The 19,241-nt window shown below is 38.5% G+C and overlaps 1 protein-coding gene across 1 annotated transcript in view; it reads left to right on the top strand.

Moving 5' to 3' along the window:
• The window catches only part of TLN2 (talin 2), a 228,549-nt gene that overhangs the window by 54,742 nt on the left and 154,566 nt on the right, over positions 1-19,241 (top strand). The window contains exons 3-4 of the mRNA XM_048081274.2: positions 54-136; positions 16,903-17,073. Coding sequence (XP_047937231.2) covers positions 16,938-17,073 — 136 coding nt within the window. The 5' untranslated portion in view covers positions 54-136; positions 16,903-16,937. The remainder of the gene's footprint in view (positions 1-53; positions 137-16,902; positions 17,074-19,241) is intronic.

The raw sequence follows: 19,241 nt of genomic DNA, 5'->3' as shown, positions 1-19,241 counted from the left end.
GAAATGAATGGACTGGGGATAAGAAAGTAACTTGTTTGTTTCCTGTGTTACAGACCTGGCTACTGGAAACATTCTTCTTGGTCAAGCAATACTCTCTGACAGGCTTATTTTCTATGAAATGAAGTTTAATCTTGAGGTAAGGTTCAGTTTACTTTTACCTTTCTTTATGCAATATGATGTAGGATAAGAAATTACAGAAATTTAAAACCTTTATCTGCTGCCTGTACTTATTAGTATAGTATTTTCTTTAGATAATCCATATGAATACATATATCTTCTGCCGTGTTTGTGAAAAGAGAAATCAAGGTGAAAATTAAATGCAATGCATGAATATTAAAGCTCCAAGTAAACACTGCAATTAACAGCCAGGAGACTAACTTGACCATTACAGCTATTGACTATTTTTAAACAGTTTCCAGGGAGGAAACCTAGATACTGGAGGATAATATCATAAAATAAATGAGTTCTCTAAGCCTTAGGAAAAAAGGGCTGTGCCTTTCACTGGTATGAGAACAAATAGTTGAGAAGATTACTTTGTTCCATCTTAATACATGTAAGAAAAGTGGCAGAAAGAACAAAGGAAAGTCATTACTAGACTAAACAGATATATTATTTCTATACCGTAATGTTTTGATAAGTGAATGTCATTTTGAAAGTGGTAAGACTGGCCTTAGACAAAATGTTGATAAATCCTGCTCTAGATTCTTAATTTGTCGGAGTTATTTTGACCTTGTACACATTACTGTTTTAAGTGTGTCTCTGGCTCTGACTTCTCATCTGGAAGTAGTGCTTATAATACTAAAAGGTTGCTAATGGAATTTTGTCCTGTTACTCTCCAAAATCTTTGAAAAATGTCTTTAGTGAGCTTGAAAACGGCCTATAATTAAATCAGCATGTCTGAGGACAAGATTAAATGATGTAAAATTGTTAAAGAGTAAATAGTTACTTGATTATAGTTGCAAGTCTTAAGGCTCAATGGTTAGCAACTCTTTAATTCGTATTGTTTTATAGGTAGAGCTAAGTATAGGGAATTCTTACAATCAAGCGTAACAGAAAGAACGTTGTAACTAGTGTAATTTTATGAATTAAAACTGTATTAGGTCCTCTTTTGCAATGCCACCATTTCCTCACTTTAGTGATACTTGTATCAAATCACTGTTATCAAGTGTGATATCAAATAGTATAGCTAAAGATATTAATTAGGTTTTGATTTGAGAAATTCATTCTTAAAAAGTATCATATCTTATATCAGTCAAGCTAATTGTGTCTGGCTGTGCAACTGATTGAACTGGATTGGTAACTCCTTACATATCAGACATAACAGATGCTATTGGGAATATTCCTGAATGCCTAGCTGTGAAAGGAGATTTCCCCAAGGAAATTTTTTCAGTTCATTCATGTTGACCTGTTTCTTGAATGTATTGCTCAGTCTGCAATCATTTCCCTCTTCTCTGTCAGTAATATGTCAGTGCTTCTGGCAGTTCCAAATGTGAGCAAAAATGTAAGCAAATGGTGGGAGAACAAACTGTGCTTAAATTCACTGACCTCTTCACATGGGATCTTGGTTCACTGATGGCAGTAAGACCTGCTTTAGTATCTGAGGTTAACTTAAGATCTTTCTGAAAAAGCTTCATACTGAACTAGTCATGGAAAATGTAAATCTGAATCTAAAGCTTGCCTAGGCTGTGTCTCTTTCAGTATATGGAGATTAATGAAGAGTGCATGTGGGGACTGGAAATTGAACTGAAGTTATTGTGTACAATTATGAGCTAAAATAATACCCAATAATAGGAGAAAGTAACCACTAGTGGAATCACTGCCAGAGAAGAATATGAATAGTAAGGAATGCTTCAAGTTCTTCTTGGCATGCATATGCTGGATGTAAGGAAAACGGAAGCTTATCTCTGAAAGTTTTCCTGGGTACGTTTAATGTTGTGGTTGTTTTGCAGAAATCTAACTCAATATAATACTTTTTGAGAGTTAATGGGAATGTGGTTCCTTGGAATTTACTAATACAAAAGTGTCCAAGGAAGCTGATATTTCCAGCCGTGACTCAGAGTTTTTTCTGTATCAGACAGTTCAAGATACTAAAACGAGAAGTTTGATGTTAGAGAAAATTTGCCATTGTATGGCTTTGAGAGGGTGATTTGCTTATCAATAATGTATGAATTTTAAAAAGCTACGTATTCTACTGCACTTGAATAAATTGGCTAGCAGTTCTCCAGAAATAAAATCTTAACCTTTCTTAATTTCATTAAAAGTTTTATCAGTTTGTAAAACAGCAGAGGCAGACATGTTTGCATCAGACAGTGAACAAGGTAAATAGTATTTGGTGTGGTGATAGTTGAATAGTGTTTTTTAAAAGCAACACTGTACCTTGATGCATGCAACAATTGTGAACCCAATTCAAATATAAATACTGGGTCAGCATGTAACTTTGGTTGCAGCCGTTAGTCTTACAGGGCAAGCAGATCAGAAATAGGTCTTGCGCTGCAAGAATTCTTGAGTGTTGCTCCCTCCATTCTGAGTTTTCTTTGTGGATTTTTTGTTGTGTGTATAAATTAGTCACCCCTCTTTTTTATTTTATTGTGCAATAACTGTAGTCTTTGTAAACAGTGTTATTGTTAATGGTGAACTGGTTTTAAGTCCCAGTTCTCAATCATTGGATTGGTAAAGGGATTTTCAAATACTGGATGTGTGTTGAATGTTCCAAGTTTTTAATTTGCTTTTCTTCTGTTCTCTTGACAAAATTCTCAAAGAAGTTTTTGTGGACTTTCAGAGAGCAAGCACCAGCTGATAGGCACAATTTTAGTGCTGGTTACACATGGGCAAAAGATGCAAATGTTCAAAAGGCTGTTGGATGATTGCTTCATAACTTGCTATCAAATCATTTTGTTGTGCTTTTTTTTTTCCATTAAAGGTGGGGTCAGAGAAGAAGGTATTTTCGGACTGTGTATTTGGAATCATTGGTGAACGTGAAATTTGCGAAATCTTGTTGTCCTGCTTCCTGCAGCCTGCCTTGGCAGGCTCTTTTTTAATGGACAGTTTTTGTAGGTAGAAACCCTACAGGGAAATAAGTCAGAGCGTGTCCCCAATTTGGAGCTTAGCTGCTTGATTTGCACGTATACTTCAAATATTCTGACTATCCCCATTTTACATATTCCCTTGCTTTCCAATTAAGAAAACGTTAAAGGAAGATGTTTTTCATCTTAGAAAAGCAGGTCTGCCTGGTAAGTGTCTCTGAGGTGGCCAAACTGGTAGTTGTTGAAGGTTGATACCAGCTGAAACAAGTGGAAGCCCAAGCTAGAGTCATACGTGCTTTGGTAGGAAATGATACCTGTAGTTGTAAATTGGATCTCAGGTTCATTTCCCATTTGTTGCTGGATATAATCAATAGAAGCAGTAACAATAACAGACTGTTTTTCCCACTTGCACTTGGAAAATAACCTCATTGCTTTTTTTATGCAGTAACGTTTTTATTGCCCTCTGATATTTTTGTGTACATTGCAAAGTGTGGTGGCTTAAGTCTTCTTGGAGGCTGAATCTAGTATCTAAAATATAGTGAACTTCCTTGCTGACCTGCTTTCTCCTTGAATGCTTTTGTCCATGAGCTGAGGTGAGGGAGGTCTTGGTAGGGCACTTTATTCTGGACTAAGAAACAGTTTTCTGGAGGGATGGTTTCTGTAGAAAATGTACTTGGTAATCCTCTTCTGGATAGTGAACTTAAAATTAAAGTGGTAGCATGAGTTCAACACATCTTTTCTTGTGAATTCATACTTCTGTCACAAATACTAGCCCAATATTTTTTCAGTTTTATGTGCAAGTGTGTGTTCCATATACATCTGCTCGTATATACTTAGGTATGTAGGTGCAGAGTACGTGTTCTTCCACACTTAGGGCATATGTAGTATTTTCCTCATCTGTGTGAGTAACCCATTTGAAGATGTGAGCAGATGGTTATGAGCCATAAGACTGTGGTTATGAGCCATAAGATCCAGTGTTTTAGGTGCATTTTGAAATAGGCTCTGCTAAGAAAAATAATAAAACATGTGAATTGGAGCTTAACCAACTGAGGAGTCTGCTGATTTGACTATGAGCTTTTAAGTAAGATCATCACCAGCGTCTCTTAACAAGCATATTTGCTCATAAAGGTTTGCACAGGTTTGACCTGAGATTAGCACACAGTTGGCAATGTACTAGACTAATTATCTTATAATTGACTTGCAATGTGTGTGCATCCTGTTAAGCCCTATAAAAGTCCGGCAGCATTTTATGATCTTATCCTTTTTATCTCTATAGTAGTAGCTGCTCTGCGCTTTTATCCTGGTATCTTCAGAGACTGAGGCTTTTCTCAAGCTTAAATCAGTTTCAGGAATTGTCATGGGGATTACACCATTCTATAATGTCCTCCCCTCCTTATCCAGTAGTTGTGAGCATTTATTGTGGGGGAATGGAAATAGTCTTAAAGCTTAAAATACATGAACATTGTGATGTTTGCTTGAACCAATGGCTGATGAATGTTAGCTTTTTCTTGTCTCAGTTTCTCTGCTCTCGTATTTCGTGGCTGTTTTGTTATGATGCTACTCCATTAGACAGAGAGAGAGAGAACTGGCATTGAGGAATCATTTTTCCTAGATTTTCAGGTTACTTCCCTCATAGAGTGAAGTAGTCAGATCTTGATCAGTCTTAACAACTTTCATTTTCAGCATGTATCCATTGTCTTTTCATGTGTAACACTTCTGTGAATGTATTTGAATCCTTCCAAATTAGTTAGAGCTGAAATGTGAGAGGGCTGTGATGAAGGCTTGCTGGAGTAACACATGGCTGGGTAGAACTCCCAACTCTGCCAGTGTGAACCCAGCTGGCATACAGAAATTCTGAACACCTCAGAAATGTTGGCTTGATAGGTGCAAGAACACTATCCTTGCTTAGCTTTTCTGCTTTCATCAGCGTTGATGTTTCTGATAGCAACTGAGCCTTCTGTTTGCTATTACTTTGTCTCTTTCCTTTACTGTTACTCTTTCTGGTACTCTACATTTCTTACCTGGAGTTCTTCTTGTTAGTCATTTGTTGTTTTTCTCATGTTGAAAAAGTAGGTTTTTTTTTTTTTTTTTAATCTATATTGTTATAAAAACACAGGAGCCTGTTGGGTCTACCAGAAACCTTGATGTTAAAAAAAAAAATTATTACAAGGAACATTAAACTTTTGTGATGACATGAAATGGTTAAGTGTCAAGACATCGTTTTTCCTTCCTTTCTCCTTCCTCCCTATTCAGTTGCTGCTCTCAGTAACTTAAAGGAGCTTGCACTAAGCTCATTCAAGGTTGCTGCAACAGCATTCGAAAATCCTTTGGTATTCTAGATATTGGAAACTATGGTTGGTACGTGTATTCACAATAAATTTTAAGCGGGTGATGGAGGTTGGAAGAGCATGAACATCTTATTTTATTAGCTATTGAAGTATGTTGGGAGGAGGTGACATGATCTGCTGTTTTTCAATTTGACATGTTTTATGAAGGCATCGTTTGACTCGTAGGTAGTGTGTAAATTGTTGTATACACTCATCTAGCATTTATTTGGATATAATGGAAGTATCACAGTTCTGTGGGACTACCTTTGTAGGGAGGGATATATGTTGGATTATTATTGCTGTCCTCACCATTTTATTTATTTATTTATTCATTTATTTATTAATCTTTTTTTCTGTAAACTTTATCTCCATGACACAAACATTGATAAAGAAGGATAATTTATACAGAAATGATGGTAATCTCATGATTCCAAATTGTGTTTGCTCATGAGAAAAAATTGTCGGGGTATTATTACAGTAGGTGGGATCAAGAACAGAGCACTTAAGAGGTAGAAACGTAACTGAATTAAGAAAGTAGATTCAAGTAGTGATAGGCTAAGCATTGAATTTTCCACTAAATATTATAAGGCAAAAAAAAAGAGTATTCTAAAGACCCACTTGGTGATATTAGCAATGTAATGCCAATACACTGCCTAAAGAAAACAATTCCTTTTTTTCCATTTGAATGGGCAGAATATATTGCGGTGTAAAATGAGTGACGTGTTCTATACTGTGTCTATATGCCACTTGAAAAAGAATAAGGAAATGCTGAGTAATACTTAGACCACAGTAGATGAACCCAGTAGGTCATATCCTAGCTGTGTCACTTAATGACTAAATTAACAGCTCTGTCAAGTTGTTTATCACATCCTACATGGGGGTTGCTGCCAAGAAGTGACAGACGTAGCCGGAACTTTGAGTAGCTGCTTTGAATTAATGAAGCAATGCTTTAAAGCAAGTATGCTCTTAAAGGTTGTAAACTCGGGCATAAAAATATTTAAAAAAAAAAATTGTCCTTCAAAATATGATATCATTTCACTGTTTGAAAACGGAGCGAATATGCAGAAGTCTGCAAGCCTGGATTAAACAGCCTAGTTGGTAGTTTGACCTATTATTGTTGCCAGTGTGATTTCGAATCTGGATGAAATGCTTAAAATAATCTGCTGCTTTGGAAAAATCAGTCTTATATTGGCTTAACTCTTCCACAGAAAAGCTATTTTTATCTTCATTTATTCTCTCTATGCTATTTAATTTACATGCATGCTCTTAAATTACCAGAAATATATTCAAAACTGTTTAACTGTCTGAGTGTAAGCAACTTTCTGCTCTTTTGATGGATATAGATAATCCTTTCAAGCAGTTACGTTTTGCTTAAATAAATAAAATACATCTGTATCTCAGGTATTGTGTAAATTTTGCTCTTGACGCCTGTGAAGATGTTTATTGCTATCCTCCCAAGGGACCCTCTTAAAAGGGCTTATCTCTACAATGGAAGCACTTGATTTAGAGAGGAACCTAGCAAAAGGATGTTTACAGATTCACAGATTCACAGATTTCTCTAGGTTGGAAGAGACCTCAAGATCATCGAGTCCAACCTCCGACCTAACACTAAGTACTCCACTAAACCATATCCCTAAGCTCTACATCTAAACGTCTTTTAAAGACCTCCAGGGATGGTGACTCCACCACCTCCCTGGGCAGCCCGTTCCAATGCTTAATAACCCTTTCGGTAAAGAAGTACTTCCTAACATCCAACCTAAACCTCCCCTGTCGCAACTTTCGCCCATTCCCCCTCGTCCTGTCACTAGGCACGTGGGAGAATAGACCAACCCCCACCTCTCTACAGCCTCCTTTAAGGTACCTGTAGAGTGCGATAAGGTCGCCTCTGAGCCTCCTCTTCTCCAGGCTAAACAAGCCCAGCTCCCTCAGCCGCTCCTCGTAAGACTTGTTCTCCAGACCCCGCACAAGCTTGGTCGCCCTTCTCTGGACTCTCTCGAGCACGTCCATGTCCTTCCTGTAGCGAGGGGCCCAAAACTGAACACAGTACTCGAGGTGCGGCCTCACCAGAGCCGAGTACAGGGGCACAATCACTTCCCTCGACCTGCTGGCCACACTGCTTCTTATACAGGCCAGGATGCCGTTGGCCTTCTTGGCCACCTGAGCACACTGCTGGCTCATATTCAGCCGACTATCCACCAATACTCCCAGGTCCTTCTCTGCCAGGCAGCTTTCCAGCCACTCATCTCCCAGCCTGTAGCTCTGCTTGGGGTTGTTGCAGCCCAGGTGCAGGACCCGGCACTTGGCCTTGTTGAACTTCATGCAGTTGACCTCAGCCCATCGCTCCAGCCTATCCAGATCCTCCTGCAGAGCCTTCCTGCCCTCGAGCAGATCGACACACGCACTTAGCTTGGTGTCATCTGCAAACTTACTGAGGGTGCACTGGACGCCCTCATCCAGATCATCAATAAAGATATTAAAGAGGACTGGCCCCAGTACCGAGCCCTGGGGGACTCCACTAGTGACCGGCCTCCAACCAGATTTGACTCCATTCACCACAACTCTCTGGGCCCGGCCATCCAGCCAGTTTCTAACCCAGCGAAGCGTACGCCAGTCCAAGCCCCGAGCAGCCAGTTTCTCAAGGAGAATGTTGTGGGGAACGGTGTCAAAAGCCTTACTGAGGTCAAGGTAGACCACGTCCACAGCCTTTCCCTCATCCACCAAGCGCGTCACTTGGTCATAGAAGGAGATCAGGTTCGTCAAGCAGGACCTGCCTTTCATAAACCCATGCTGACTGGGCCTGATCGCCTGCTTGCCCTGCAAGTGCCGCGTGATGACCCTCAAGATAATCTGCTCCATGAGCTTCCCCGGCACTGAGGTCAAACTGACAGGCCTATAGTTCCCCGGGTCTGCCCTCCGGCCCTTCTTATAGATGGGCGTCACATTGACATGTTGCTTCACCTCTTCTGGCTTCAACAGAAACTCATATTCCCTGTTTTCAACTTTGTTCTGTGGTGTTCTTGCCAAAAAGGAGCAAGCGCCTGGAAGGCCTCTTCAAAGCGTTGAGTTGTTGACTGCTGTGTCAGAGGCTGTTACTCCTGAGGCTAATGACTTCCACGTTATAACTAGTTTCAGTCGAGCTCTTTGCTTCTGTTGCCCAAAAGCTGCCCTGGTTCTGTTCAGAACAGTGATATTCCCATATCATTGTAATTCATATTTCATCTTGAAGGTACATTCATGCGAGTTAGCAAATATGCCTTTTGACTTGGAAAGCAAACTAGTTGAATTGCTAATAAACTGACTGTCCTATAAACAAATCTTAGAGTCGAATATTTTGGTTTCTTACATAATTTTGCTTGAAGGTGCTTGCTTGCTGGATACGGAACAAAATAGATGATGTTCCTGTATGACTGTGTGAACCGCAAATAGCATGATTGATGCTTATTAATGATTCCAAAGGTGGTCCTAGTTCACCTTCATTTTACTGGTTTTCAAATGGCTTATTTTTAAGACTTGGTTTTGGACACTAGATGATATCTTTAAAAAAAAAAAATCTCAGCAAAAATTCACAGCATATAAGTGTAAGCTTTTTTTTTTATTATTTTATCAGAATGTGTGGTATGTATATATAGGCCTTGTGGCTGAGTAGGGCTTTTCTTAGGGCACGGTATGTTTAAGGTCTTGCATTTAACTGTCAATGCACATTTTACACACAGAATAAAGAATGTTCTTTGGAATAGTGTTAAGTGTCTTGTATTATAAGTGATGGAAGGCTTATAGTTCTTGTTTGCTTGTTCACGCTTAAACAGTTCTGACTAGCCACCCCAGACAGCATGTAGTACTTGAGACTTTGTTTTCTTTTGGACACCCCTAAGCTGATATCTTTGTACTCAGAGACTAGAAGTTAATACTTGAAATGGGCAGTTTGTTTACTGCTGTTGCCTTCACCTTTAAGCTTATTTGATCAAAACAGAGTGGTTTTTTTTTTGCTTTTGTTTTGTTGTTGTTGTTCTGTTTCTGGCTGCCAGAAGAGTGCATGCTGCTCCCTTCTAAAGTTGTTGATGAAACACAACTTCTAGTTCAGCATTCGTGTGTGTGATATTTGGACATCAGTGATAATTCTCCCTGAAGCACCTCTCTACAGTGTTCTCAGGGGAATGGGAAAGCAACCGGTCAGTGATGGCATCTTCAGTGTCTTGTCCATCAAGGAGTTTGATAAAGGCCTTGCTGTGCCATATGACCATGTTTCAGGCATGCAACCCACAGGTTAGTCAGCTGCTCTGCAATGAGCTGGTGGAGAATCAGCCTAGTGTTCTAAGAAAAAATATAAATAGCACCTCTTAAGCACTTTTGAGAGCAGCCTGGTACAAATGAGTTACAAACAGACAGCAATGGAGCACTATAGAGAGGGTGGACTTCTTTGGAAAGTGTGAGCTTTTACAGGATAATTACATAAGGTGGCAACGGCGAACGACTGGTTTAAGTGCCACTGTGAGTTTGTAGTAAAACATATTTTGTTGATCTTAATGCCTGCACAGTTGTCTGCCTGCCGTGTGGTGCCGTCGTTACTGATTGTGAAAGATGACACTTCAATTTGCATTCATAATTTGGGAAATAAGAAATGTAACTAGAAGGACAACTCAGTTTGTGTTTTTGATTACCTTTTGCTTAAGAAGGTTTTAGCAGGTAGCAGTCCACTGAAGAAGTGCTTGGTATGTTCCAGGAGAATTAGATGTTCAACTGTTGTGATTAGTAGAAAATATAGCATGTGCTGTATTGCTCGTGCCATGGGCCAGCAGTAGGGTGGTGCGTACTGCGATGAATAGAGACCTTCTGACCCACTGGGTTGTCTTACTAAGTTAGTCTAATATAAAAATACATAACTTTGCCTTATACTATCATGTATACATGTAGGCTTTTAGACTTTGATACTCCCATAATCTAGATTTGTATTTTCTCAAGCCTAAATGAACAAGTTAAGGCACATCTCTGGGGAGACCGACTTCTGCTAAATCATAGCAGAGCGTTGTTTTTCACCAATAGCACTGGCAGTGGCAACTTTGACGTGTCAAATATGGACTATGTCCATAATCAGTGTTAGCTGTTCCATGTTTGCTTGGTTTAAAAATGCAGATGTTTTGGCTTGTTTTACTTCAAGCATTCTATTGGCAAGGATGTGAAATGGAAGCAAAGTCATGTTCATTTCATCATAGCATTAAGCTGAGATAGTTTAAAAAAAAAAAAAGTCTGCATTCTCTGTTTGCTTAGCAGTGTAGCTCAAAATATAAAAACCATGTCCTTGCCTCATCAGCAGTCAGACACCCCAAGCATTGGGGTAGGAATGGTAGAAATTAAGCCAGGTAAGTATGTGAATGCTCAAGGAGATCAGTGTTTGCTAAATGATCACCCCTGTAAATCTCACTTCTTGTGGCTCTCATAAGCTATGCTTCTGCTGTTTTGTTGTATGCTTTTAGCTTGATGATAGTTAATTCTTGCTTGAATTACAGGATGCAAACTCCTGTTCTTGTTAATATTCAGAAGCACAGCCTTTTATCTTGGGTTATATGTCTCTTGAGAGTCCTTGTAAAATGCTTCTTGAGATAATTATGCTTCCCCCCTCTATCTCTTTGCACAGCAGCTGATGAGGTAGTTTTCGTGTCAGTGCCACCTTCTCAGTCTAGCAGAGCTGGGCTCTGTTACCATTTAGCTTCTCAGGGAATGTGATGTGAAATTTCTGTATTTGTCATGTGACACCAGGAGGGAAAGCAATTTGAAATGAATTGCCAGTGGAAGTAAAAGGTGAGTATGCTTTGACACTCAGCTTTCTTGTTATTACTTTGGAGACATTTCTCAAGGAATGTTAACAAACATTTGCTTGACTTACTATCTTGTGACTTGTTGTCCATCATTAACTTTGTACTTTTCTTGCTTATTTTGTATCAAACAAGTAAATCAATAGAAAAGCATTTTACAAACTTACTTCAGGGAAAATAGAATGTTCAGATCTACAGATACTTACATTTTTTTTCAGTATAGAAAATGTATTTGATGTTCAAACTTTCACTGAAAAAAAATTCAAGAGATGAAGGGATGTTTACTGTGTGTATGCATGCATATGTGTGTATATATATAATATAAATATATTTTTCTCTAGGGAATTTCAGAAAAATTCTTCTAGTGGGAAAAAAATGTAAAAGAAAAATAGATTACTTGTTCACTGAGATTACTTGTTCACTGAGTATGTATCTGCATCTAAACCCAGACCTATTGTAGCTTAACAGTACCAGCATCCTAGTTCTAGCTGTGGTTGTGTGAATGCATGTCTATGCAAGGGGCTTTGAGGAAGGATAAAATAATATCTGCTGAAAGTTGAAGTAAGGCTTTGCATACGGAAGTACAGTGTCTGCTGCAAGTTTTATCCTCCCAGGTTAGTGACTGCCAGCTATGGTGACATGCTGGTCTCTCGGTGACCCAAATGGGACAGTGATCATCACTTTACCACATGGTGCTTCTCTTCCTCTACTGAAGATCACTACTGTCTTGGATGATCTGGCATATCGTTTATATAATCACTCCATAACCCAGTTCTGTCAAAACTAAGGAGAAGATTCTCTTCAAAACATGATGACCAACACATGAAAAAAAGCATCAGAACTGGGTGAACATGATTGTGCAGACAAATGTTGGCAGTTCTGAGAGGGGCTGTTAATGTCTGCAGCTGGAAGGTAGCTGGCTGTTGTAGTGGTTACACCAGTGCTGGACTGTGGCTGGAATGGCAGGCATCCCCACAGCCTGATGTTACTTCACTCCAAAGAAACTTAATATTGTCTCGTTCTCAGCTCATACTTTTCAGTATTATCTTTTCTAGTATGTTGGAAATATTTTTTCTTATTGTCATGATCTATCAAAGGTATATCTGTGGGTGCATAGGCACTTGCTCATCTTTATTCAACCACTGGTTATACTCTTGTTTTGTTGGGATTTCCCAGAACGTGGGTACATACCTGTCAGTACTGGGTTCTCTCAGTGATGATTCTCTTGTTTAAGAACTTCGAGCTGCTGCTCTCTTTCCCATGCTGTCTGGACTGTAACTTATTATTTCGATCTCCAGCCTTGCAAGCACGGATCAGTTACAGTCTGATTTAGAAATTGCCTACTCCAGTGCTTCCAGGGCATTAGATTTAGTACGAGGTGAAACATTGCTTCCAAAATACTTTTGATTTCCAGGAATCCTTTGATTTTTGATCACCTGCTCCAGAGAGTAAGTGATATTGGGGAAGAGAAACAAAGTGTCTGTTAGTTGCACAGAAAAATACTTGAATGTGGTGTGAATCAGTGTATAGAAGCTAAAGGGAACATGGAAGGATTTTTTCCATTGTTTTTCTCCATGGTGTCAGCCCTTTTTCTTAACCACGTTCATTTTTCTTTTGAGGAAAAACAGCTCTCTTATTTTGGCTGTTACCCAGGAGATGGAAACTGCCTGTCCCAGTTACTGCTGAAAGCCAGGTGGGGAGGTTTAGTTTGAGGCTAATCTGAAGTAGACACATGAATACCCACGTCTGATTTTTGAGAACACAGTGCTGAAGGAAGCTGATAACTCATAGACTCTTTTAGTAAGCTCTTTTCGGAATAAAGTATATTTTGGCATCTCTGAAAACAGGAGCATTGAGTTTAAGGGAGATTAGACCATTGCATATTTAGGTCCTTCCTTCTTTAAGGAGTAGTGTTTGAACCTAGAGGGAAAAAAAATAACAAGAAGGCATTGGGAGGCCATGGTAACAGGTTCATAACTTGTAAAATTGTATTAAAGACTACAGGGATTAATTTGCCATGTCTGTGTATGTAGAGCGGGGGGGGGGGAAAGGTTCTTTTGCAGCATGGAAGACCTAGTTTGAAAACTTGCAAGGTGAGGTGGTGGTAAAATGTAAAAACTAGTAAAAATAACAATTGAGTAGCTTCCCTGTGGATGTTGTGGACTCCATTTCAACAGAGCTTTGTAAGAATAGATAAAATAAGCACCTGCCGGGGACACCATAGGGATGCACCATTTTTCAGTAAAAGGGACTAAACTAGACTGCCTCTGGAGGTTCCTTTGGACAAGTTGTTTTTATGGTGGTTCTTCTAATGGACAACCACAAAGTGAAAATATTATCAAGCTAGGAAACAATGTAATGCATTTTGAAGGGGCTTTTTGGTGTAAATATGAAGCGATGGGTCATCACCTTGTTTTTAAACTTATCAAGTATGTGATGAGATCATACTGGTGAAGCTGTTTCCAAGTTCTAACTTACTGTGTTCTGTATCTTACTGGTGAGATCCTGCCCAAAAGCTGTGTTTTGCTAATTTTATACTAACCTAACAAAAGAAATAGTACAAACTGCAAAATCACAACAAGTTTAGCAGAATATCTTTTATCATAGATATTTACCTTTCCTATTGAAATTTCATAGCCTAGCTTTACCATTTGGCTTTTCTCTGTCCCCTTTTCTCCATTCATAGAGGGAGATTAGGCACTGCACTGAATTTAAATGTTTCCTCATAGCGTGCCCTTTTAAAAATCCATTTTTGAGTGATCCATATGAAAGGGTTAATTAAACTTTTAAAACTTATCTGTTGGAAGTAAATGTGTCTATTTTCATGCCATTACTTTGTGACCCTTCACCTTAAAAGAAAATTTTGTTTTCTGACATGATATAAAGATTCAGAATTAAGAAGCATAATAATACATCATCATAACTTACACAAGGACCCACTGACTACTGTCAGGGCTGATAATAAAGGATTTCTATGTATGTCAGGAAACTTTCAACCTAAGTGCTAATTTATGACTATTAAGTCATTGGTCTAGTATTTCTTACCAGGAAACATGAATCACTTCATTAGACATGGTGATGTTTCACTTTAACCTTAAAAGAAGGTGGCTAGATGGATCTTGGAGAAGGTGGTGCCATGTGCCTGTGCAACTGTATTATATTCATTTAGCTATAATATTTGAGTATACAGATTCAGTTGAATGTGTATGTTAGCAGAAGAGAGGAGACATCTTTACATGTTTCTACTCTTTTTTTTAAAAAGATGATTGTTGAATGCATTTATATTTTTTTTCTGAATATTTCCCTTCAACCAAAGGCATTCATACCAAAAGCTAGACTGCATCTCGTTCATGGAAAAGTTGAAAAATCCAGGAAAAGGTCAACATCCATGTTACTTTCTAATGGACAAGACAGCTCAAGTTTTAAGATGATACTTGTAGGTCCCTTCCAACTCAGGATATTCTATTTAATGTGAGTGGCTTGCAAGCCTCACCTTTGGCTCAATAAAAAAGCAAAGGGGAGAGGACAGCTTTTTCTGGAAAATGTTTTCTAGAACTTGTACTCACTGGTGTCACTTTCTCTCTTAATCTTTTTAAGAGGAGTAGCAATGATGAGAGAGGGAGAGTCCAGAGGGTTGCATTTAATGTCCCTGCCCTAACACATTCTCCAGACAGAGAAGGGAGCAGGAATTGTGGCTCACTGTACTGCACCAGAGCCAACAGCCAGGTTTTAAAGGTGGCTTGTGAGTTAGGGTTGCTTTCTGAGCAACTTGCTCAGGCTGTTTTTCAAGCTGATGTGTCTATTTTCCAGCTGTTAGTGTGCCAGTTGTTTTTAACAGTGTATGTACATACACATGAACACACAATTCTCCCAGGGACCCTTCTGGTGAACACTGCTCCAACCTGTGGTTTCTTAGGATATTTTTGTTTTCGTGATGCTCTGGGGTTTGCTTATTTATGAATGATTAAGTACTAAGCTAATCCTGACTTCGGTGATTCTCTGTGGAAATACTGCAGAGTTTTCTTTTTCCTTCTGCATTTATTTTGACCTGCTGCTGTACTGAATGATTACTTCTGAAAGTAAGGACCTTTTGGATAAGAATAAAGAAGAGTGTTTGGTAGTAGGTCAGGTCAATAAATGTATATCTTTGCCTAGAATGGTTCAAATCCAGATTTTTATCAGGCACTCATAGATTCAGAAAGCATTGAGGTATATACATCGATGTTCCCTGTACATTTTTCCTCTCACTGACCTCTTTTCCATTGTCAATCTGAAAATCTGGCACTGTCTAGAATTTATACTGGTGGTAATAAGTGGTTCTGGAAGTAATAAAAAAAAAAAACAAAAACACAAAGTAGAATGATTTAGCTTGTTGAGAGGCAGCTGGGTGGGCTGCCCCAGTAATATGTGGGAGTGTGACATTTTAGAGCTAGAGTTACTCGTAAATGGCATCAGTAGAGAGATGATTTGTCTGTGCCTTGGAGAAGGGTGCAGTCATAAAGCTCGGTGCTTTGGTGTTGTTTTCTTAACACTCTTGAGATATAAATGGTGGTTCCTTCCTATTGCTTCAAGTGAGTTTGCCAAATTGAGTATCTGGGCTGTAAAAAGATGCACAACTGGCCTTTAAATTTTTAGCTAATGGAATGTGTCCTCAAATTATCAGCAGCAGTTAATTTGAGTCCTTAGCATCTCACACCCTCCTATTTAAAAACATGCACATGCGTTTATGCAGAAAGCATTTTAAGATTTTGTTGATTCTGCATTTATGCAGAAAGGGTTTTAGTTCTGAAGAATTTTTGAAGATCCCTAAGGAAAGTCCAGTGATGGAGGTGTGATTTGGAATGTCAGGACAGTGAGGAAGGACACTTGAGACAAACCCCAGACAATTTACAAAATGAAACAAAAATCATTTGTATCTTCCTGTTTTTGTAGACAAATATTGTCAAATTCAACGACATTTCTGAAATAGAACTGGAATGAAAAATAACTTGTTCTTGGAGCTCTGGGTAGGTGCATAACAGGATAGAAAAAAATCTAGTAGATTTATGCAGGCTTGAAAAGAACACACAGTATTGCATACTTCAGAATCTGCTTTGTTTAATGTAGTTTTTCTAAGCAGTTTATTACCAGCTAATCTAAATGTTCTAACAAAAAGGGATGGTGAGAGTCATGTTCATCGTTAGGGGGAACCAGTTAATTTCCTCATCTGAAAATATGTAGCCTTTGTCTTTGGAAAGCAACCTACTCCTTCCTGTACCCGCTGATTCCCATGTGTCAGGATTTAAAAAGGAGGAGGAAAAAATAACCATTTTGATTTGAGTTTTGCATATTGAAAATTTGACCTCTAATTTGTATTTGTTATTAAATCTGTCATATCGAAGAGTGAAATATGGATTTAGTGGAAATTATGCAGTTGCTTTTCTGTTACTACTAAATACTTACTGTTGGTGATATACCCAATAAGTATATTGTTTTCTTATGCAGCATCTTGTCTTATCTCAGACAAAATATTAACCTTTAGGAATGTGTACACACCTCTTCTGAAAATGAATTTCCAGTATGCCAAGAATAATATCTGTTTGAGGATGGTTTCTAGCTTGAGGATGCTAGTGGGACTGTATATAGAGCTATTGAAAATGTATCATTTTTTTAAAGTCATTCAATTTTTTTCAATGAACAGTTTGAGCATATGAAAGAGTTAAGTGGAAAATTCTGAGCAATAATGTATCACTGTTTTTTCAGACAATTCAGTAGAAACTTGCAAGATTTTGAACACCATGGTAGCACTTTCCTTGAAGATCTGTGTCCGCCAATGCAATGTAGTGAAGACGATGCAGTTTGAACCATCCACTGCAGTGTATGATGCCTGCAGAGTTATTCGTGAACGAGTTCCAGAGGCTCAAATGGGACAAGGTGAGTTCCTGTATTTATCCTTAGTCGATTCACTGGCTGAACTGAAAATAAACAGACCCACGCTGTTTTTACGGTCTGTTGTGTTCCTTCATTTATCTTTACGGTTGTAGGGCTTGTGTTTTAATTTAAAGAAGACTCTGGAGTAAAAGACACAGAGTTGAAACAGATTTTTAAGTTGCTGAAGTTAGCTGAATTCTTTCTTCTTGTGGTGAGACAGATTTTTTTCTACAATGGGAACATTTTTTGTTGAAACTCTCACTTTCTATGTAAGCTGCTTGTTTGGCTGAAGGATTGTTTTCCCTGTGTGCACACATTCACCAGCCTTTTTGAATCTTGCTCTGTTCTCTGAAAGGCCAAGTTATTGGAGAACAGATTTTGTGGTATCATCTTAAAGCAAAGCTTGTGGCTGTGCTTTCTAGGAAGGTCTGGGTAACCTTGTTTGATGCCTCAGCAAAGAAAGGGACAATGTGGATTACCAAAGAATGTTGGACATCTCCAAAACGCAGAAAGGGAAATGCTTTAAACTGTTTAAGTTTAAAAACAAACAACAAGAGCAAAAACAAACAAACAAAAAAACCCCACCATATTCAAAATGGTGCTATTCATTAATCAAATCTCTCAGTACATATTGAGCAAATTAGATGTGAAAACACTGAAATATTTGTTCACTCAGGCAGAAAATCTGTTTTAAATTTAGCCAAAGTTGTTCAAAAATCCAGATTCTTCAGAATCATTTGGTTCTCTACTGTGTATAATGCCATTGGAATGTAATTGTTAGAACAGTTTTATGCACAGCTTTCCAATATTAGAGGTCTCCTGAAAACCTTGTCTCAACTGTTTAAAAAAATAAAATCCAGTAATGTATGATATTGGTATTATTTAGTAATGCTTCTCCTTTGCAGAAGCCCTTAGGAAGTCTAGTTACAGAGCTTCTATTTTTCAGATATATAACTTGTGCGTTCTTGATATACTGATCTCCTAAGGCAGTTATTTTGAACAGCTGTTGTATTCAGTGAAGCCAAGTAATAAATAGCGCTGAATATCATAAATCTCAGAAAAGCCTGGGAACTGTCTTGAGGTTTTTTAAGTTGTTTTTTTTTTATGTGATTGCAGTGCAATTGCAAACTTTAAACACCTTTCTGAAGTTGCAATGCATAACAATATATATATAAAACAACTTATCCTTTCCCCTTCCTTGTGGCTGTTAAAACATTTGTTTGCCTGTTCGTTAGGAAAACTCATAGTGGTGCAGTACAGAGTGATCTAACCAGTTCCTGCACAACAGAAAATGTTGTCTTGTAGTTCTACTATCAACCATGTAATTTTGACTTCTCCAACAAGCTTGCATGCTGGGACAGAGGCGACTGTGATATTCATGTGCAAGCTGCACAGCTACTGTTACTTCATTACTAGGGTGCGCTCCCCAGAAGTGAAATGTAGAGCAGTCAACGCTTCCTTGGTAATTCTGCTCTCAGCGCAAAGGCCCTTTGTGTGCTTGTAAAGGTCACAAGCTATTTATAGGCACAGATTCTAAAATTTCATATAATTGATTCTGTACTGAATTTGTGTCCATAAACATCTCTGTATGGATCACTTGCCTTTTCAGCAGAGTTTTTAAGTATGGTCTGTAGGAAAAGTTGTTCTTACTCAGTTTCTTGGAAGGGTTTTTCCTTTAAAAGTTGGTATCTTTCAGTTATGTTTTTATATCTTTGCATAAATAACACTGTGTTTAATGTAAATGTTGTTGAATAAATGTGAATTATACGCTTAAAGATGAAACACTGTCCCAAAGTTGTGGCTATGTTTACTTGAGGTTCTAATCAGAGGGTGTGATCACATGGCTGAAATTAAGAGGGCACTGTCCCTTCACTGGGCTGTTGTAACAGACTGTGTGCACACAGGTGACCAGCTTTTATGGAAACAAGCATTAGCTTCAACTTTAAGACCACAGTTAGAGCAGGCGCAACGGAAGAAAGGTAGCCTTTTCTGTTTGTGATAGTGGATTTGTCTAAGCATGTACTGTGTATCAATTCTTCATGCTTTAGTAGTCCTTCAGCTGACAGTCATGGTATTCATTTAGTGTACCTGGAGTCTAGGCTTTGAAGCTTAAGCCTGAATTTGTTCTTCCGTGGCCACGAGAGTTTTACCGTTTACTTGTGTTTCCGAAG

The sequence above is a fragment of the Anser cygnoides genome, chromosome 11, assembly GCF_040182565.1.
Source record: "Anser cygnoides isolate HZ-2024a breed goose chromosome 11, Taihu_goose_T2T_genome, whole genome shotgun sequence".
Lineage (NCBI taxonomy): Eukaryota > Metazoa > Chordata > Aves > Anseriformes > Anatidae > Anser > Anser cygnoides.
The sequence above is the reverse complement of the archived record's forward strand: the minus strand, read 5'-3'. Positions and strand labels throughout refer to the sequence as shown.